The sequence below is a fragment of the Mesoplodon densirostris genome, chromosome 3 (genome assembly GCF_025265405.1).
Source record: "Mesoplodon densirostris isolate mMesDen1 chromosome 3, mMesDen1 primary haplotype, whole genome shotgun sequence".
NCBI lineage: Eukaryota > Metazoa > Chordata > Mammalia > Artiodactyla > Ziphiidae > Mesoplodon > Mesoplodon densirostris.
Genome location: NC_082663.1, coordinates 146,043,812 through 146,062,073, shown reverse-complemented (window position 1 = coordinate 146,062,073; position 18,262 = coordinate 146,043,812). Strand labels below are relative to the sequence as shown.

The window sequence follows — 18,262 nt, the reverse complement described above, 5'->3', positions numbered from 1 at the left end:
TCCCGCTGGCTCATCACCATCGTGGGAACGGAAAGCTGGAGGCCTGGAAGTTGCAGTTGTAGACCCCAGGGCCTGTACTCCCACCCGCACCCCCCGCAAGGACACTCAAGATGCTAGAAGTCTGTGAGACGGTTTTATTATCTCTCCGGTTAGATTCCACCCCTATCCACACCCCCATTCTCAGGGGTTTGGGGGAGGCTGCCCCAACAGGGGCCCTGTCCCCACCAGAGCCTGGACGTGGGATCTCTCTGAAGCGGGGGTTCTGGCCTTCCGGTTGCTTCCGCCATCTTTCCCGGGCCCGTCCCGTGCTCTGGGCGGGGCTGGCAACTTGGCTATTCCTCCAGTCCTGGCCCTGGGGCCGTGAGTGTCTGGGACCATCCAGCTGCCTGTGTCAGTGGGGCTTGGGGACGTGGCCATCCACGTAGAAGTTCCTGGTGATCTTGGGCAGGGTGAATTCAGCTCCTTCCAGCTCAGGTGTCAGCACAATCTGGCAGCCCAGCCGGGAGTTCTCTTGGAGGAGGGGGGCCATGTCCAGCATGTCGTCCTCCCTGGGGCAAGGGGGGCAGCGATTATTAATGGGTCCGGGGTAGTGGCCAGAAAGGAAGCTCTCCTGCCAGCAGCTGGAGCAGGGAGAAAAGCTGGGGCTGCCCTCTGCTGCTGCCGGGGTGGAACTCTGGACACCCGGAATGCAAAGGCTCAGCAACCAAGCCCTGCAGCTCAGAGCTGGGAAGGGCCACCCTGCTCACCTCTCGTCAGGAGGAGGCAGAAGGTCCAGGTGGTCCTCGCTCACATACACGTGGCAGGTGGAGCATGCCAGGGAGGCTTCACAGGCCCCTGGGGGCAGCAAGTGAGGGAGCATTGGTAAGGGGAGTGGTCAGGCAGGTGCCATTCAGTGAAGGACATAAAGGAGAATCCCCTTGTTTCTTTATTATTATTATTATTATTATTATTATTATTATTATTTTTGGCCACACCACATGGCTTGGGAATCTTATTTCCCCGACCAGGGATCAAACCCAGGTCCACGGCAGTGAGAGCCAAGTCTAAACCGCTGGACCACCAGGGAATTCCCAAGAATCCCTTCGTTTTACCACTCGACCCTCATTTCTCCCTCCCGGGCCTGCAGGCCCACTGTGGGCACCCTCCACCCTGTCATTTGACTTAGCTGGCTGTTCCCGACCTGCACATAGTTTTTGCAAAAGGATGCCCGGGGTTTCCCCCAAACTCCCCAGCAGGCTGAGGACCAGGCTGGATACCTGGAACCGTTAATGAGCGTGGACCTGACTTCAGTGTAGCTGAGAGGGGACAGGCCAGGTAGGTTTCCTGTAGCCTGTGGGACCTTGCTGCGACCCTGCCACTGTGCTGGGCTTCCCTGCTGCTGCTGAAGGAGGGACCGGCTCACTCAGCATCTAATGCTGCAGCAGGGGAAGGGGTTAGGGAATAAGGGTTGGAAGATGGAGAGTCTGGGATTTCCTGCTTGCCCCTGGACACATTCCCAACCTTCTGATTGATCACTGGGAACTGTGCTCTGGAATAATGTTCCTCCTGGCCTAAAGCCTTCTAAAGGGTTTTTATAGCTAGAATAAAATCCAAACTCCTCCACTCAGTCCTTGAGATGCTTCCACCCCCACACTCACCCACTTCAGCCACACCGGCCCCCTCACTCAACTCCTCCATGCCAAGCTCATCCCTACCACAGGACCTCTGCATCTTCCATACTCTTGATCTGGAATGCTCTTCTCTCCACTCTTTCCATGGCTACGTCCTTGTTGTCTTTGGGGACTCAACTGTCCTCCAAGTGCCCCATTTCTTGTCCTTCCCCTGACCCTTGTTATCTCTTTAATAATTTCTGGACAGTATTTATCACAGTGTGAAATTACCATCATAATTTCTGGGTTTACCTGTGCTCTGCCAACCTGTCCTCTTCTCTCTGTACTCAGCACTGAGCCTGGCAGGTTGTAGATGCTCGAGAGATACTTGTTATAAGTGAATGGGACAGAATTCTCTTTTCTCTTCCAGACATGTCGGACAATAAGGGTGGTGCTGTCCTGAGCCAGCAGACCATCCCCGTGGGCTATGGTGACTAATGTGCCCACCCTTCCAGTCTCTGGGGAAGAAACTGTCTGGGCCTCGAAACTGCCAGTATTTCCCAGGCATCTCTTTCTCAGCCCTCTTTCCCAACTCATTAGCGTCCTTACCCCATGAGACAGAGATTGTCTAATGTAATCGTCCCAGCTACTCACTGCACACCAACTATATGCCAGGTACTACAAACTACACATGAGATCTGTTTAATCCTCACAGCAACCTGGTGAGATAGGAACTAAATTATCCAATTTTATAGATAAGGCCGAGAGATGCTAAGGACCTTGCTCAGGGTCACACAGTTGGCAACAGCAAAATCTGAACACAGGCCACTTGCCTTGAAAATTCATGTTCTAATCTCTGTCATGAACTGCCAATCACTGGATTCCAGAACAGAACTTGAGGTAGGTTTGCTATGACCCCCACGCCCCCCCACACATTCCTACAACTCTCCCTGTCTAATGATTAAATCAGCTCCTTCTTACATACACCCAACAGCTAGCTCTGTACACTTTTTAAAAGACTGCTCTTCCCAGTTGCTCATGATATAATTACATGTTTATGCATGGGATTATTGTCCCTATCAGGTTGAAACTGGTGTGAAATGACACGGGCCTTATCTGTTTTTTACATTGCTACCTGGCACACAGTAAGTGTTCAATATTCATAGAAGAGCAGCACAGATTAGTGGCTAAAATAGTCTGGGTTTGCTTGAATCTAGTTTTGCCACTTACCTGAACTTGGACCAGGTCTGCTCAACCTGGGGCTCAGTTTCCTCACCTATAAGATAGGATAATATTCTCCCCTACTGCATAAAGTTTTCATGGAATAGATTCAATCAGTTAATATGTGTTAACAGGCTTAAAGTAATGTCTGCTGTTATTGTATTTCCTCTAACAAATACTGATTTAATACCTGTTACATCTAAATACAATGACAGGCAACAGATAAGTGTGAACAAGGCAAACAGGGTTTCTGATCTGATTCTGGGGAGAGATGGCAAAGAAGGAAACAAAACAATGAGAAGTGCTATGCAGAGAATAAAACACACTGAGATGACAGTTATCGGGGCATGGGGACTTTAGTTGGACCGAGGGGGATAAGACTGTCAGGAAGATGACATTTACATCAGGACCTGAAGGATGAGAAGGAGTCAGAAGATCTGGTGGGAAAGCACTTCTGATGGAACGGCAAATGCGAAGGCCTTGAGGCAGGCATGAACTGGGCTGTTTGAAGAAGAGCAAGAAGCCAGTGTGGCTAGAAGAGAGGGAGGAAAAAGGAAGAGAATACAAGCTCCTGGAGGGCAGGAGTTTTAGTAACCTTTAGCAAATGCTCAATAAATAACTGCTGAATGAATGAAGGTTAAAAGGCAGGGAGTGAGACTGTGGTGAGGAGTCTGAAGTTTACCATGTTTGGTGGGAAGCCATGCAGGGTTAAGTAGTGGAGAATCATATCTGACTTATGATTTTTTTTAAACGAATGAATAAGGGCCTCCCCAGTTCCCTGTGCCCGGCTCCCACCTTCCAGATCCACCCCATGGCGCTGGGCCAGGTAGAGAACATTGTCCCCGACTCTGCCGCTCACCGGAATCCGTTGGCCTGACCGGTCTACGAACACCACGTTCACCCTGGGGACAGATCGGGGTGCAGATGACGAACTGGATGATGGGCACAGGGACCAGGTGGAATCTAGGATTAGGGAGTCGAGTTTGGGGCTCGATGGACAGGGGAATAGGGTGATACAGAAGGGGGACCCAGGGATGAGGCTGTAGGGCAAGGTGGGGACCGGAGAAACCTCGTGAAATTAGTAATAGGGGACCTGGCTCCCACACTCACACGTCCCCGGGCCGCTCGGGGCCGCCAGCTTCTTCCTCCCCCGCCGGGCGCGAGCCTAGAAAACACGGTTGGGTGAGCAGCCATGCCGCGCCCGGCCGGCGTCCAATGGGTTAACGCTGCCCGCCCGAAGCGCCCCAGGTACCTGTCGCCCGGAACTTCTTGGCTATCGCAGGCGCCGCCGCCTCCCAGGACCCCCAAAAGCCCCCGGGTCGGCACCACCAGGAACCCCTGGCAGCCCGCAGCAGGAACCCAGCATTCACGCCTCCCCAGGCCACGGAGGCGGCCATGACAGGCATCATGTGACGCGGAGACTAAGCATGCGCCGTGGCTCACACGAGAGGGAAGGGCCCCTAATTGCCCGAATATAAGCGCTGACGTTTTTGCGCGGGGGCGTGCGACAGAGGTGAGTCCAGGAGGAGGCTGCCAGAGTGAGGAGCCGGGCAGGCTTGGCTGCACCAAGACCTGCAGGGCTTTCCCAGACCTCCCACCAGGCCCACTGTTATCCCAAGAACCAGACAGGTCTGCTTTCTTTAAAACCATTTACTTACAAACTTTAATTCAGCAAAGGTCTGTGTGAGAAGACTGGGGAGAGGACATCCCCCCCCCCGCCCGGAGTGGATGTTGACCCCCAGAGTCAGGGGAGGGAAGCTGGTGGCCCAGCCGGCCAGGACCAGGGCCCAGGGTCACCTCAGGCTGACATGTCCTGCTGGTGGGCAGGGGCAGAGCTTATTGGCATGTTGTTGAATTTTCTAGCACTGGGCCAAAGGGAGGCCAGCTCCGGGTGATCTGGCCTGGGGATGAAGAGGCGGAGCTATCTTCAACATGGAAGAAACGGCAGAGGCTCAGTGAGATGCACAATGCCTGACAGACAGACAGCAGGGGGACCAATTTAAGCTGGCAGAGAAAGCCCATCCCTGCACCTAAGCCTGAGCAGGAGGACTGGTGGGACTGGTTTGCCAAGACCAAGGCTTTGGCCTTCTGCTGTCCCCACGATGGGGGACCACGGGTAGAGGCCCAATCCCCAGGCCAGAGCCATTTGGTCCTGAGTCAAGCTTCCGGAGCTCAGCATCTGAGAGGCTCTGGCCAGCGGGGCCTGGGGCCTGGAGCCTGGCTTTTAAGGCATCAGAAGGCGAGGGGGCTGTGGTAGGGGGTGGGGGACCCGGACCTGGAGTACAGCTCAGAGAGGGCAGGCAGGGGCAGGAGACAGCCATGCCTGCAGCAGTTGTGAGAAACAGAAAAAAGGGGTGAGCCATTTCAAACCGAAAAGTGTGGAATGGAGGCCCAGACACGCTGGGCCATGAAGGAATCAGAGCTGGGGGGTCGTCCTGGATTGTTTAAAAAATAATAAAAATTAGAAAAGGAAACCAAAGTCAGCTGTCAAAGTTAAAAAAGGGGGACAGTCTCTGATCCTCACGGGAGGTCAGGGAAACCTCCAAGGCACTCGAAAGGCCAAGATACAGAAGCGACGAGGCAGGAGAGAACTCCCAGAGAGACGAACACAGGCGGACACAGGGGTGGGGAGAGAGAGCAGGCCATGGCCTCTCCCTCTTAAGGCTGCAGGGTTTCCACACTGGGAGCAGGCCAGAGGTGCAAAGTGGCTCCCAGACACCCCTACATTCCTTGGGCTCCTGCTGGTTGGTCAGCAAAGTCTTTCAGAAATTTTTCTATTACCGAAAGGAAAAAAAAAAAAAAGCAAAATAACACAAGACAAAACACCAGAAAACCCAAAAGCGATTTGGTGCAGGCCCTTGAGCATCTCCAGCACTGGCCCCTTAGAAAATCCTCTTGCGCTTCAGGTAGGAATCTGCGTAGTGGCCTCCAAGGCCCTGGGAGTGCTGGCCCACGTAGCTGCCTTCTGGGCTAGGCTCGGGCGAGGGCAGCAGGTGGGCGAAGCTGCGTTTCTGGCCACCCAGTGGGGTCTGGAGACAGAGGGGAAGGGGTAGCGGGTCAGGGGCCACCCAGGGGCCACCAATCCCCAGCCGAGTGTCCCCACCCCTTGCCCGTACCTTCAGCAAGTGGCTGTGGCCATTGGGCCCAGGGCCGAGGCCCAGGAGCCCTTCTCCAGAGCCCAGTGGGGAGGAGCCGACCACCTGGGAGAAATGGGAGAGATGAGGGATGGGAAAGCCAGCAGCCCCCAGAGCAGAGGCAAGGGTGTCGGGTTCAAATCTTGCTGCTGCCACTTACTAGCTATGAGACTGGGGTCAGATTACTTCATCTCTCTGGGCCTCAGTTTCTTCATCTGTGGATTGAGGCTATACCACCCACACCCTGGGCTGCCGGGGGAGGAAGTGAGAGGCCAAGAAGCCTGGGCAATACTGGGTATAAGACACACAGGCTCAGGGAGAATGGCTTGTTTCAGCTCGGCCCTGAGCAAAACTGACCCCTGCCACCACCCTGGCCTTGGCGCTGAAGGTCACAGGGCCCCGTGCATCCTGGCTGTCCCTGGGGACCTGTGCTCAGTCAGGGAGGCTCCTCACCTTGTTAAGGTGGCTCTGCTTGAGACCAGCCTGCAGGCCGCTGGTGAAGTAGGAAGTGGGTGAGCCCGAATAGAAGTGGGAGAGGGGCCCACCGCCACCTCCGCCACCCCGCTCGCCAAAGCCACTGGGTGGGGGGGACATCTGCAGAGAGGGGGCTGGCTGAGTAAGACGGATCATTGCAGTATCACCCCTTCTGTCCCCCAAACAACTCTGGGCTTTGGCCAATACGACAGTGGTGTGACAATGCCAGCAGAGGGGCCTGCCCTCCCTTCCTCCTCCGGGGACCCCTCCTCCAGGGAACCACATGCATGAGCACAGGGGGGCCTGCTGGAGGATGAGCTCCATGTGGAGCAGATAAATCACTACAGCTGAGGCTCTTCCCCAGCCTACTGACTGCAAAGAACTGCCCACCCACCACCCCACAGAATGGTGAGAAATAATAAAATATTTGCTGTTCTAAGTCACAAAGTGGTGGAATTGCTTGTTATGCAGCAAGAGCTAACTGATACACCCAGGAGGTAGGGTGGACAAGGCAGCTCTTACTTTGTGTCGGCTGGGTCCATGAGGCCCGAGGGTTGGCTCCCGTGGGTGGGAGAAGAGCCGCCGAGGTCCCACATCCTGAATGAAAGTGGGAGAAGCACATTGGGTTGGGGTCTGTAACCAACCTCACCCTTGATTCAATTCCACGGCACAGCTGTCACCGGGGAAGTCAGCCCCCTCCAGGAGAGGGCAAACTCTAGTGTATGAGGGCAAACTCAGCCAGCAGGGTGGGGCAATGAGACAGAATAGGTACCCAGTTCCAGGGGGGGTGACTGTACCTGGACCCCAGAGGGCTGTGAGAGTGTGTGGCCCCAGTGGGCCCAGGGGTTTGGAGTTTTCAAGGCAAGCAGGGCATCCAGGTTGTGTGAACTCCTGTGGTTTTTTTATGTTGGCACTGGCATTTATTTCAGTTATTTTTTTTTAAAACCCACTGTGGGCCAAACACAACACAGGTGGCCAGCCTGCAACGTCTGGCCTAGAGGAAGTTGGAATCATAGAAGGAGCAGCTCTCCAGGGACAGAGACATGAATCGCAGAGGGGAGGAAGGGGAGAAGGACAGAGAGACAGAGAGGAGGCTGAGCCCTGTCTCTAAGGAGAAGCAGAAGTGTGGCTGCAGGCCTCTCGGGAGAGAAAAACTGACTGACAGGAAGCAGGGTTTGATGATGTGCAGAGACAAACAGACAAGAGACTTAAGGGCAGGGACCGTGTCCAGCACGTTCCCCGCTGTCTCCCTAACGCTTGGCCTGGCACAATCAGTACTAGAGAAATGTCGGTTTGGAGAGTGACTTGCTCCCAAGGGACAAAGGGCCACAGCAGCCGGCCTTTGGGAGGGCTGCCCACAGGGCGGCCAGGTACTTACTGAGGGGTAGTCGAAGCCATAGCTGTCGGGCAGCCCTGGATCGGGGGGCAGGCGGGCGCTGGTGAGGGGGCTGAGCAGGCGGGACTTGAGCTGGAAAGCTTTGCTGCTGCCACCACCTCCAGGGGCCGGGGGGTTAGGCAGGGGGCCCTCAGCTGGGCGGCGGCTTCTCCCAGCGCCTCCCCAGCCCCGGGCCTCCTTACCCGCCAGATTGCTGGCTGGGAGCAGGCTGTGTAGGTTCAGGTAGGGATTCAGGGGGATCCGGAAGTCCTTGGGAGGCTCCCCCAGCAGCGAGACCTGTGGCAGGAGGACCGGGCTCACGAGGGCCCCTGGCAGGGGGACCCTCACAAGGCAGGGGGCTGGAATGGTGCTGGGTGCAGGCGGGGCCTTACCCCAGTGGGCGTTGGCAAAGGCCCACTGTCCTTCTGCAGGCCTCTGAGACCAGTGCCTCGAAGCCCCACAGGAGCAGGGGGTGGAGTGAGTTGGGGTGCTGGGGGACCCAGGCCCATGGGTTCCCGGTCACCCCCAGAGGGGCCAAGCAGTGGCGGCAGCAGGGGCGGTGGCTTCCCTCGCCGGGGCGGCAGCTCCGGGGGCAGGCCCCCTCCTACAGAGAGAAGGAGGTGGGCGTCAGCAGCCCGACCACACAGGGCCCCTCCTCCCAGGGCCCTACAGCCTCCATTGGACCAGGGCCAGCAGCCGGGGGGCAACTATGTGCTGGACACTGAGCAGGGCCCTCAAAGTGCATCAATTCCCAGATGTTCATGGCTCCCCAGGGAGGTGCGCACCCACGCACTCAACTGACAGGTGAGGACACTGAGACCCAGAGGGGTTAGGTCACTTGCCCAAAGCTGCACAGCTGGGAATTTACCACGCCCAGTGAGGAAAGGGGCCCAGGAAGGGGAAGTGGGGTGGGGCCCACAGAGATGGGGAGGAGCAGGGTCTGCATTACCTGCAGACAGCTCCCCGAGGAGGGGGCTGGCCGGCTGGGCCCCGGGCTGGAGGGTGCCTAGGGGAGAGTCTCCCAGGATCCCGGGTTTCTAGGGACAGAGCACAATCAGCTGGAGGCGAGGGCAGTGGGTCACAACGCCCAGCACACCGAGACTCCAGCCCACAGCCAATCACAGACAGACACACAGGGTGTCTCCCAATGTCTGTGACAGCCTGGCCATCACCCACCCAGTCGATAGTGACCGAGGCCTCCTGCATGCCAGGGCCTGCCCGAGGTGCTGGGGAGACCCAGGGAACACGGACCATGCGCAGCGGGTCAGAGCCTGTCACCCACACTGTCAATTACTGTGAAACATCCACACTGTGACAGTCCTCCTTTGGCACCCACCATCTCACACCCAGCCCCCTTGCTGATTATCTCGGAAGCACAGCGTCTTAACACGCACAACACCACATCGACTTCAGGCACACAGCGTGTGACAGCCACATATGGATTCAGTCACTCTTAGCCACACAGGGCCCAAGCCCACAACCTTACCTTCTGTCAGTTACCATCAGACACATCTGCACCACTGACTTGGCCCCAGTGAATCAAACCAGACAGGGGAGGGAGGGAGTGAGTGAGTGAGTGAGTGAGTGAGTGAGTGAGTGAGTGTGTGTGTGTGTGTGTGTGTGTGTGTGTGTGTGTTGAGGGGGCGGGGATGAGGGGCCCCTCTACTCCCTTGTGCGGCCTCAGCTTTGACTGAGTCACTTCCTGAGTCCTGAGCACCTGCGACAGGCCAGGCCCCATAATGGGCCCCAGGGACACAGCCTGATGGTCCGCAACCCCACTGATGGTGAACCACCCGTTGGTGGGTACAAGTGGTGTTGGAAACGGAATGACGAGGGGCTGTGGGATGTGAGTGGGGAGGGAGCCCGTGGCCCACGGCCTGCTGTTACCTTCTGACTCTGGGTCTGCAGGGCGAGCTGCAGCAGCGCTGTGGACAGGGCGGGCCCATTGAGCAGCGGCATGGCCGGGGGTGCCCCCAGGAGGCCTAGGGGGAGACCCAGAAAATGGGAGGCGGGCCCTGGGTGGAACCCCCCATCAATTAAACACAGTCCAGGCCTGTGGAGAGCAGGAAACTGAAGCTGCCAGAGGGTAACTGACAACCAAAGAAAAGGCCCTGGGAGTTGAGTCCCCCCAGGAGGGGACGGTCCCTCCCCCCACCACCCTGCCTCCCTGCAGGCTGCCCTGCTCCCCCTGCAAGGGGCTCAGGGCACCAGCTCCCTCGGGGGAGCATCACTCTCATCCCAGCCCCTGCTCATGGGCTCATGTCACTCGAAGCTCAGGTGGGAATGGTTGCGGGAGGTGCCTGGTTCTGAGAGCGCTTGGCCCCTGCTTGCCTTACCCTGCTTGCCACCCGCGCCACCGTGGAGCAGGGGGTTGAGCAGCAGCTGGAGGGAAGCGGAGGGCCCCAGGTTGTTGAGCAGCTGCAGGATGTTGGGCTCAGGCAGGAGCCCTTTGCCCCGATTGAGTGCCTGCAGAAAGGAATAGAGAAGCAGCTCAGGGCCCTGCCTGGCCACAGAGGGTGCCCGCCCGGTCCCCTGGCCCCCCCCATCTCCACCCTCTGGGGCACCCTCCCTCTGGCACGTGCTCACCGTGGCCTGGGCAGCAATGAGCGCAGCCAGCATGCTGCGGCCAGGGGGCCCAGGAGCGCAGAAGGAGACGCGCAGGTGGCTGCCCCCCAGGGCCAGGCCGTCTGCCCGCTGCTGTGCCTCTTCCGCCATCTCCGCCGTCTCGTACTCCAGCACGGCGAAGCCCTTCAGCTGCCCGTCCTGGCCGTATGCCAGCTGGGGGTGGGGGCAGAGGCAGTCATAAGCACCTGGGTGGCGGTGACCACCATCACATGAAGTGACAACGGTGACCAGATGAGGATCCTGATGACAGTGACCCCCAGAGAGAATGGACTCAGGGCCCTGCACTGTCCTGTGCCTGGTTTCAGTGTTAGCTCGTCGAATCTTCTGAATGGCCCCAGGATGCTACATTCTGCCCATTTTTCAGAGGGGGCAACTGAGGCTCAGAGAGGTCAGCATGCCCCAGGTCACACTGGTTGGTGGGAGGGCAGAGCCAGGACCCACTCCACACGAGTCAACTCCCCCAGGCCTTGCGCCAGTGCCACTTTGGGACTTTGCCTGGGATTCCCGAGTACATGCTGCAGGGCTCAAAGAGGAGGGGCCAGCGGGAGAAGCAGGTTTGGAAGTGCAGCCCTGCCACAAACCTCAGCCCGAGGATGCAGGTGGGGCTGGGAAGGGCACACAGCCTGGTGGTGAGGCAGGTGGCCACCAAGCTCGGGTTTGAGGCTGGTGGTGCGGGGCTGGAGGGTGGAGTCACACAGCCAGTGAGTGGCGGGAACAGGGATGTGGTCACGAGCAGGCCAGAGAGGCCCCTTCACCCCCCTTGATGCAGTCATTTGATACTTTCGGCCCACAGCCCCCTCTCCAGACCCTGGGGCCAGATATGTTCCAGGATTGAGGCTGTTTGGGAGATGAGAAAGGAGGGTGCCGCACACACCCTGTATTATGTATCAGTCACTCCCAGTGGGTTCTGAGGCGCCCTGGAAATCAAGCTCGTGAATAGCCCAGCAGCAAGTTGCAAAGACAAAGGCCACAGACACCCCCACGTCAGTTCAACTCAGGCTTTGCTGCCCAGTGAGCCTGCCCAACTCGGAACAAAACTCTTGGTTTTCAGGGTGTTGTAGGTGCTGGAATTGTGGGCCGGGGCTGTCCCAGGGCGAGCAGATACTGTGAGAGCACTCAGCTGGGCCCTGCGCGCCCGTGGGCCAGATGCCACAGGCGCTACTTCAGCACACCCACTTTGCAGGTGAAGTAACTGAGGCTCAGAGAGGGGCAGTCCCTTGCTCAGGCCACAGAGCTGGAGCTGGGATCAGACAAGGCCAGGCAGAAGCCCTCAACAGGACTGGGCACCTTGGCGTGGCAATGGCTGTCCTGAGAACCAGTGCTGTTCCTCTTGGGTCCAGAATGTCGCATGGATGACTGCAGTGTGGTTTGGAGCAACGCACTGCCCGCCAGTAGGACATAGCACAGAGTTCATAAAATGGAATATGGCGCAGCTACAGGAGAAATGAGAAAGCTCTCATTTCTGAACATGGAAAGACGCCCAAGATAAAGTCAAACCAATGCAGGCATGGCAATATTTGAGTCAAGAAAAGGGGAATGCAGGAACATATATACATATCCATTTGAAATGCGTAATAAAATCTCACTGGAAGGACACACACAAACTGCCCTGAGAAGGGGCTGTAGGAAAAGACCCTGAGGAGCCAGGAGGGAGTCTTCACCGCAGGGCCCTTGTGGACATGCTAAATTTTGAAATGGGCCTGGACTGCCCATTCATAAAAACGAATCAAGTTGAAAAGGCTTTTTATAACACCCCAGGGTCTTGGGACACCTGCTTTATACACATCCATAGCATTCAAACATTTTTAAGCAACTTCGCAATAAAATGAAGCAATTAAGATACATAGGGACTTCCCTGTGGTCCAACAGTTGCGGCTCCGTGCTTCCTCTCCAGGGGGCACAGATTTGATCCCTGGTCAGGGAACTAGGATCCCACATGCCGCACGGCAGTAAATACATAAATAAAAATTATATATACATATAAAAAAAGATACATCAATTGGCCTGTGGATAACTGGCAAAGTGAACTGGACTGGGTCGCTGTGGGCTTTCCTTCACGATCTCCTCTTGATTATGTCAAAAATAAAACACCCCCCACATGGGCAGCAAACTCCCGTCGTGGGAGGCAGGGGCACCCAGTTGAGAGCAGGGGCCCCAGGGTCAGCTGCCTGATCTTGGCTCCCAGCCCACCGCTTACTGGCAGGCCAGCCTGCGGAGGCCACTGCACGTGCCCGTCCATGGCCCTCAGTTTCCTCATCTGTAAGATGGGCCCAGCCACTAGACCCACCTGGCAAGGTAGCGGTGGGGATTCAACAGTGTGCTCAGCAGGGGCAGGGAGGCTGTGGGCATGGGCCCAGCGCCCACTCTGAGTGCCCAGGCGGAGCAGGCTCGGGCCTTCAGCCCACCTCTAGAGAGCACTTCACCTTCGCCTCTGGCCAGGCCCGGCACCAAGGCCCGGATGTGCTTCTTCTCACAGTCACGCTTGTCTCATCAGACAAATAGAGAAAGGGGTCAAAGAGCAACCAAGGCCACAAGGCTCCTAAATAGGGGGACCGAGGCTCACACCTCAACCTGCCTGACTCCCAAGCCCAACCTCCATTCAACCAGGATGCCCAGCATGACTGGGCTCCTCAGAGGCGGTCACCTCAAGGCCTGGGACTCAGCAGGTGCTCAGTAGACATCTGGTGAATATGCCTAAGTAGAGGAATGCGTGAGTAGCCGTTTGCAATAACCTAGTCACAGAGCACGGCCAGACCCATTTTGAGATGGGGAAAGCAAGGCCCAGAGAGAGAACCTGTAGTTGGCCACAGCCCTACAATCTCCACACGAGAGGAGGTGGCTGCTAAGCTATATGTATATGTCATCTGTGTCCTGAGTCCCAAACAGGGCCTGGCACACAGTAGGTGTGCGGCAGAGGCAGCATTGAGCAAAGAGAGGGGCTCCTACCAACACCAATTCCCCAGCACCAACACCCAAGGCCACAGAGCTGGGGTCTGAGCCCAGTACCAGCCTCCTCCAGGGTGGCCTGGGGTTCCAATGCTGGCTCTGCCACACCCTGGCTGTATGTCCTGGGGCATGTCAACTGACCTCTCCATGCCTCAGTGTCCCCACCTGAAGACGCGGATGACACCTGCCTCTCCAGGCTGTTACAGGATGGAGGGATTGCAGGTAAGCCCAGTGAGTGCTGAAGGAATGTCCACCCTGGGGGTCTGTGGGCACGACCACCTGGGAGCTCTCTGAGAGCTGGGTCTGGCCTATTCTCACCCCACCGTGCCTGTCACGGGGCTAGACACCCTCACAGAAGGGCCCAAAAAGTGAGACTGGAATGAACCAGGGATTGTTTTGCTAAACCAACACATGAGTATTGAACCCCTTCTTACAGAGGAGGGAAACCAAGACTCAGAGAGTGAGTGAGCTGCCACAGAGCAGGGCTGGGATCTGGCCACGTCCAACTTCCTGACCTCAAGGCTTAAATGGACTATGGGCTCCTCCAGAGTAGCCTCCTTGATGCTGGGCCCGGGGCCTGGGACCCAGGAGGCGTGAGCACAGAAGTGGATGTGAACACAGAGTGAGCAGGCCTCACAGCCATTTTTTTTGAAGCCCAGCCACCTGGCTCCTAGGTGGGCTGTCATGCACTGCACCACGTGGCCTTCCTAACAAGAAGCCCCTTCAAAGTGGCATCGCTGCTGCCTTACTGAAATGGGACCCAGGAGACTGGAGAGAACGTGACTCAAAGGGCTCCCTGAGGTGCTCTGGGCTTCGCATCTGCTCCCCGAGATCCCCGCACTGGGCACAGGGCTCACCTGGCAGAAGGTGGGTGTGTGGACGGCCGAGAGCGCCCGGCGCAGGGCATCCACATCACTGAAGCCGGGTGGCAGGCGGTCGACACAGAGGCAGCGGGAGTGGAGCAGGGAGGGCGTCAGCTGCCCGGCGTCTGTCCAGTGCACGTAGAGGGTGCGTGGGCCCAGTGGCTTGCCCAGCAGGTCCGACTTGGCGCGGGCGGCCGAGTCCTTCTTCATGTACTCGGCGAAGCCATAGCCCTTGGAGTGGCCGGTGCGCTCGCTGTAGACCAGGAAGCAGCGCTCCAGGCTGCCAAAGGGCCGCACCAGCTCCTCGAACTGCTGCTGCGTGAGGCTGGGGGGCAGGTTGGCCACGCACAGCAGGGCGTCCGTGGGCTGCAGCTGCACCGACAGCTCGCGCTCCCGCAGGCGGCTCTGGTGGAAGGCGCTGATGGCGGCCTCGGCCTGCTCCCCGTTCAGCAGGGTCACGAAAGCTGTGGCGGGAGGGAGTGTGGGTCAGTGGGGCCCCCGAGGGCCTGCCCCTCCACCCCATGGTCGCCCGCACCGACCCCCCTCCAAACCACATGTGACCTCAGAACACCGAACAGCCAGGACATCGCAGGCACCAGCTGAATGGAACAGTTGCCAGCCTTGAGCAACAATAGCCAGCGCCTCCTTGCAACCCACGGTGACACTCACCTCCTGGGAGCCTGGCCCCGTCCTAAGAACTACATGTGTAACTCAGGTGACACACAGGGTAGTGGTTAAGCATGTGGTCACTGGAGCCTGGGTTTCAACTCTAGCCCCCGAGTGGCTTTGAGGTCTATTTCCTTGTCTGTCAAACGGGAGTAACTTACTCCTCACAAACACTATTTTTCCAGCAATGAAATGGGCCCAGAGCAGTGCCCTGCCCAAGTGCCTGGACTTGAACCCAGGCAGGCCGGCTCCCAGGCACCCAGTTTTTCAGGTGTTTTAATACGTTTGGCTTCACGGCCAATTCCAACAGGTCATGTCCAATTTGCTGGTAAGAAAACCGAAGCTGAGGAGGGTAAATCATTTGCCTACGGTCATAGAGTGAGGACAGACCAGGACTAGAACCCAGGTCCATTTGCCTCCAGGGCCCAAGACCTTAAGCAGTACTCCAGCCCACCAGCTAGGTCTCGAGGGGTCACCAGTCCTCAGTTCCTTCTCACCCATCTTATAGTTCACAGGCAAAGGCCCTGGCTGCTTTAACACCTGGCACAATGCCTTGTGGGCACAGACACCCACCGAGAGCCTCCCATGTAGGGGGCCACGGCTGACAAGACCTGTCCCTGTTCTCATAGAACTGACCACCCCATGCAGGAGGCAGGTGAGTAGGCTGGCAGCGACAGCCTAGGGTGGTCGGTGCTATGATGGGTGGGGGAGGGTGCGCTCAGGGCATTGTGAGGAGCTGCCTGATGCCAGCTGGACAGAAGAGGAGACAGCTAAGAACAGTGGCAGAGGGAACAGCCTGGAAGCTTAGGCACCTGAGGAGATGGTGAGGCTGAGGCACATCCTTGCAAGGTAGTATCAGGAGAAGCCTCAGACAGGTTTTGAGGAGAGAGAAGAATGATCAGGGTTAGGACCAGGTATGATCAGATTTGCAGTCAGATCAGAGCTGGAGGTCTGGGGAAAGGCAAGCAGGGGAGTAAAATCGTGGAGGCAGAGAGGCCAGAGGGAGGCTGCCATTTCGGCAGAGATGTACCCTAGGTCCAGCGCAGGACAGACTGTTGCCCCAATCTGTCCCTCATCTTGGGCGCCCATCGTGGGGCATCCTTGATGTTCCTCTTCCAGGCTACCCAGCAGATACTTGGGCACTGGGTACCCATTCCCAAGCCATCCCCCCAGCCGGCCAGTCACCCACGCCTGTCTGGTGTTCTCCTTCAACTCCTCCAGAACAACTGGTGCCCCTCCATTCTCTTGGCTTCCTTCTGGTCCACATCCCCTCCATCGCTGCTGAATGTTGGGCCTGAAGTTCATGAGACACTGGGCCAATATTCTCCCAGCTTCAGGGGCTGTCATCCCCTGCCCCTAGCCCACCCCACAGTCCCACAAACCTGTCCCTTTGTATTTGTCCACAAAGCAATACTTGAGCTCATAGTCGCCGAGCAGGTCATGCACCTCCTGTGGAGACAGAAGCCAAAGGACAGGGAATCACCAAAGGCTGAAGGGAGCAACCCAGTGCCACCTTCACGTGGACCAGCTATGAGGGCAGGTCAATTACTATCCCCATTTTACAAAGGAGGAAACTGAGTCTCAGAGCAGCTACTTGCCCAAGGCCATTGAGGCCATACCTGGCAGAGCTGGGATTCAGAGCTTAGCTGCAGATCCCATGCTTTTAACCAACACAATACACTCTTATTAGAGAGTCAGGTGTGTCTGAGTTCAAGTCCCAGCTCTGCATACACCCACAGGGAAGTTGTTTAACTCATCTGAACCTCGGCTTTCAAGACTGACTCTTTCCAACAACCTTGCAAATCAAGTATTAACAAATCCATTTTGTACATGTGGAAACTGAGGCTCAGAAAGGTGAAGAAAATTGTCACAGGTCATGCAGTTGGTCAGGGCAGCAGTGGGAATGCCACCCATGGGTACCTGACTGGGGACCCTGTGTACTTAATAAGCCCACATTGTGTGGCTTCACGTGCCTCCCCGTTCCCTCCTACTGGCAGGGCTGCCTTCTTGCAAGCCAGCTATGGGGGCGAGGCTCTGGGGCCTGCTTGTGCCAGACACACTGTGCACCCTGCAGGAGAGACAGCGTGTTCCCAGCTGAGAGATGGTGGGCACTAGAAGGATGGCTGACTCTAGAAACAAACCAGACTATGCTTAGGGGCGCCTGCCCCAGGCCTGTCCCCAAGTCACACTCCTCCCGACATTCCTAGGGCCCCACCAGCCATGTGACCACCCATGGGCAGAGAGAGCCAATGGCAGGTGTGTTGGTGGGCCAGAGACCAGAGATTCTCCACAGCAGGGACAAAGAACCCATTCCATCGCTGATGGGCAGGGCAGACCAGATGCAATCTTCCTGGGTTCAAAGAGCACTGGGAAGTCCTGCCCCATTTGGCCCCAACAGAAGAGCACCCTTGGCCAGATCAGCCAAGGTGGGGCTACGTGGAACAACGCCCCCCCCACACACTTTTCTGCAGGTCTGTGGCATGGGGACAGGAGGAGGCTCCATTTTTCCAAATTAATCCCGAGGCTACTGGGGAAAAAAGACCCCAGAAGCTGCTACAACTTCCGGATCTACCTCTAAAAGGAGTTAATAAACGCTTGCTAGGAACAGGCATAGTCTAGTCAACCATGAAACTTATGGATATGAGGTCCCACCACTCCATGGTAGAGCAGGAAGCAACTGGCGTCCCAGTTTCCACAGTCCCAATCTGGCTGCCCATTCACAATCCCCCAACGTGGCCAAAGCTGCCCGCCCCCTTCCACTCCCCGCCCCCTTCAATCACTTGGTTTCGTCCAAGCCTGTGGTCGCCCCTAGCAACGTCCCCTCAATCAAGTTGGTTTCACCCTCCATCTCCGACCCCCCACATCCCGCTCTTGGTCTCTCCCGACCCCGCGTGGATCCCGCGCTTGGACTCTGCCTACGCCCCCCGGCCAGAGCGTTGGTGTCGCCCGGTGCCCCCCGCGCACGCGCACGGTGGTATTTCCCGCCACGCTCCCACAGGGCCCCCCCCACACCTGGTTGGTCACGTCCCCCGGGAGGCCCCGGATCAGTATCTTGCGGCGGTTACGGAACTGGCGCTCGGTGTGTTCCAGGCGTTTCCGGATCTCCTCGGGATCTAGCGGCGGCAGTTCTTCAGGCGCCCGGCGCTCCGCGACATCATCAGCCTCAACCTCGGCCCCAGCCTCCGGGCTCAGCGGGGGCCGGTGAGTAACGGACACGTCGGCCGCCATCTTGGGAAACCCGGCGCCTTCTGGGACCAGCGAGCCGAGGCGGAGCGGCATAGAGCGGCAACGAGGGCGCGTCCGCCGATTGGCCGAGAGAAGCCCCGCCTCCTTCCCGACTCCTCAGCCCATTGGGTAAGGCCCCGCCCT

General features: G+C 57.5%; 2 protein-coding genes across 6 annotated transcripts; both read right to left on the bottom strand.

Annotated features, from left to right (window-relative positions):
- Positions 1-120: 120 nt before the first annotated feature.
- Positions 121-4,217, bottom strand: FDX2 (ferredoxin 2). 3 transcript variants are annotated; one of them, XM_060092282.1, is made up of 6 exons: positions 4,063-4,217; positions 3,921-3,975; positions 3,670-3,712; positions 2,820-2,865; positions 747-834; positions 121-548 (listed from the first exon to the last, which is right to left on the bottom strand). In XM_060092282.1, exons 1-6 carry the CDS (start codon positions 4,214-4,216, stop codon positions 392-394), a joined length of 543 nt encoding a protein of 180 aa, XP_059948265.1. In that variant the 5' UTR covers position 4,217; the 3' UTR covers positions 121-391. The 3 variants fall into 3 exon arrangements, with proteins under 3 accessions (XP_059948265.1, XP_059948264.1, XP_059948263.1); XM_060092281.1 differs by lacking the exon at positions 2,820-2,865 and having other exon boundaries at positions 3,670-3,773; XM_060092280.1 differs by lacking the exon at positions 2,820-2,865 and having other exon boundaries at positions 3,606-3,712.
- Positions 4,218-4,445: 228 nt separating this feature from the next.
- RAVER1 (ribonucleoprotein, PTB binding 1) lies at positions 4,446-18,169 on the bottom strand. Of its 3 annotated transcripts, XM_060094176.1 has the most exons (13): positions 17,906-18,169; positions 16,276-16,342; positions 14,222-14,691; positions 10,380-10,571; positions 10,130-10,259; positions 9,681-9,775; positions 8,743-8,830; positions 8,186-8,397; positions 7,797-8,090; positions 6,941-7,015; positions 6,398-6,538; positions 5,927-6,010; positions 4,446-5,839 (listed from the first exon to the last, which is right to left on the bottom strand). In XM_060094176.1, the coding sequence occupies exons 1-13, from the start codon at positions 18,119-18,121 to the stop codon at positions 5,693-5,695; spliced, it is 2,211 nt and encodes a 736-aa protein (XP_059950159.1). In that variant the 5' UTR covers positions 18,122-18,169; the 3' UTR covers positions 4,446-5,692. The 3 variants fall into 3 exon arrangements, with proteins under 3 accessions (XP_059950159.1, XP_059950160.1, XP_059950161.1); XM_060094177.1 differs by lacking the exon at positions 6,398-6,538; XM_060094178.1 differs by lacking the exons at positions 8,186-8,397; positions 8,743-8,830.
- Between the last annotated feature and the right edge of the window lie 93 nt (positions 18,170-18,262).

Coding starts and splice junctions, on each gene's coding strand:
- FDX2 (XM_060092280.1), bottom strand. CDS start 4,216: ATGCCTGTCATGGCCGCCTCCGTGGCCTGGGGAGGCGTGAATGCTGGG. Junction 3,713..3,920: donor CCCGAGCGGCCCGGGGACGT/GTGAGTGTGGGA, acceptor ATCTGTCCCCAG/GGTGAACGTGGTGTTCGTAG. Junction 835..3,605: donor CCATGGGGTGGATCTGGAAG/GTGGGAGCCGGG, acceptor TGCTGCCCCCAG/GGGCCTGTGAAGCCTCCCTG.
- RAVER1 (XM_060094176.1), bottom strand. CDS start 18,121: ATGGCGGCCGACGTGTCCGTTACTCACCGGCCCCCGCTGAGCCCGGAG. Junction 8,398..8,742: donor CCTCGGGGAGCTGTCTGCAG/GTAATGCAGACC, acceptor TTCTCTCTGTAG/GAGGGGGCCTGCCCCCGGAG. Junction 5,840..5,926: donor GCCACAGCCACTTGCTGAAG/GTACGGGCAAGG, acceptor CTCTGTCTCCAG/ACCCCACTGGGTGGCCAGAA.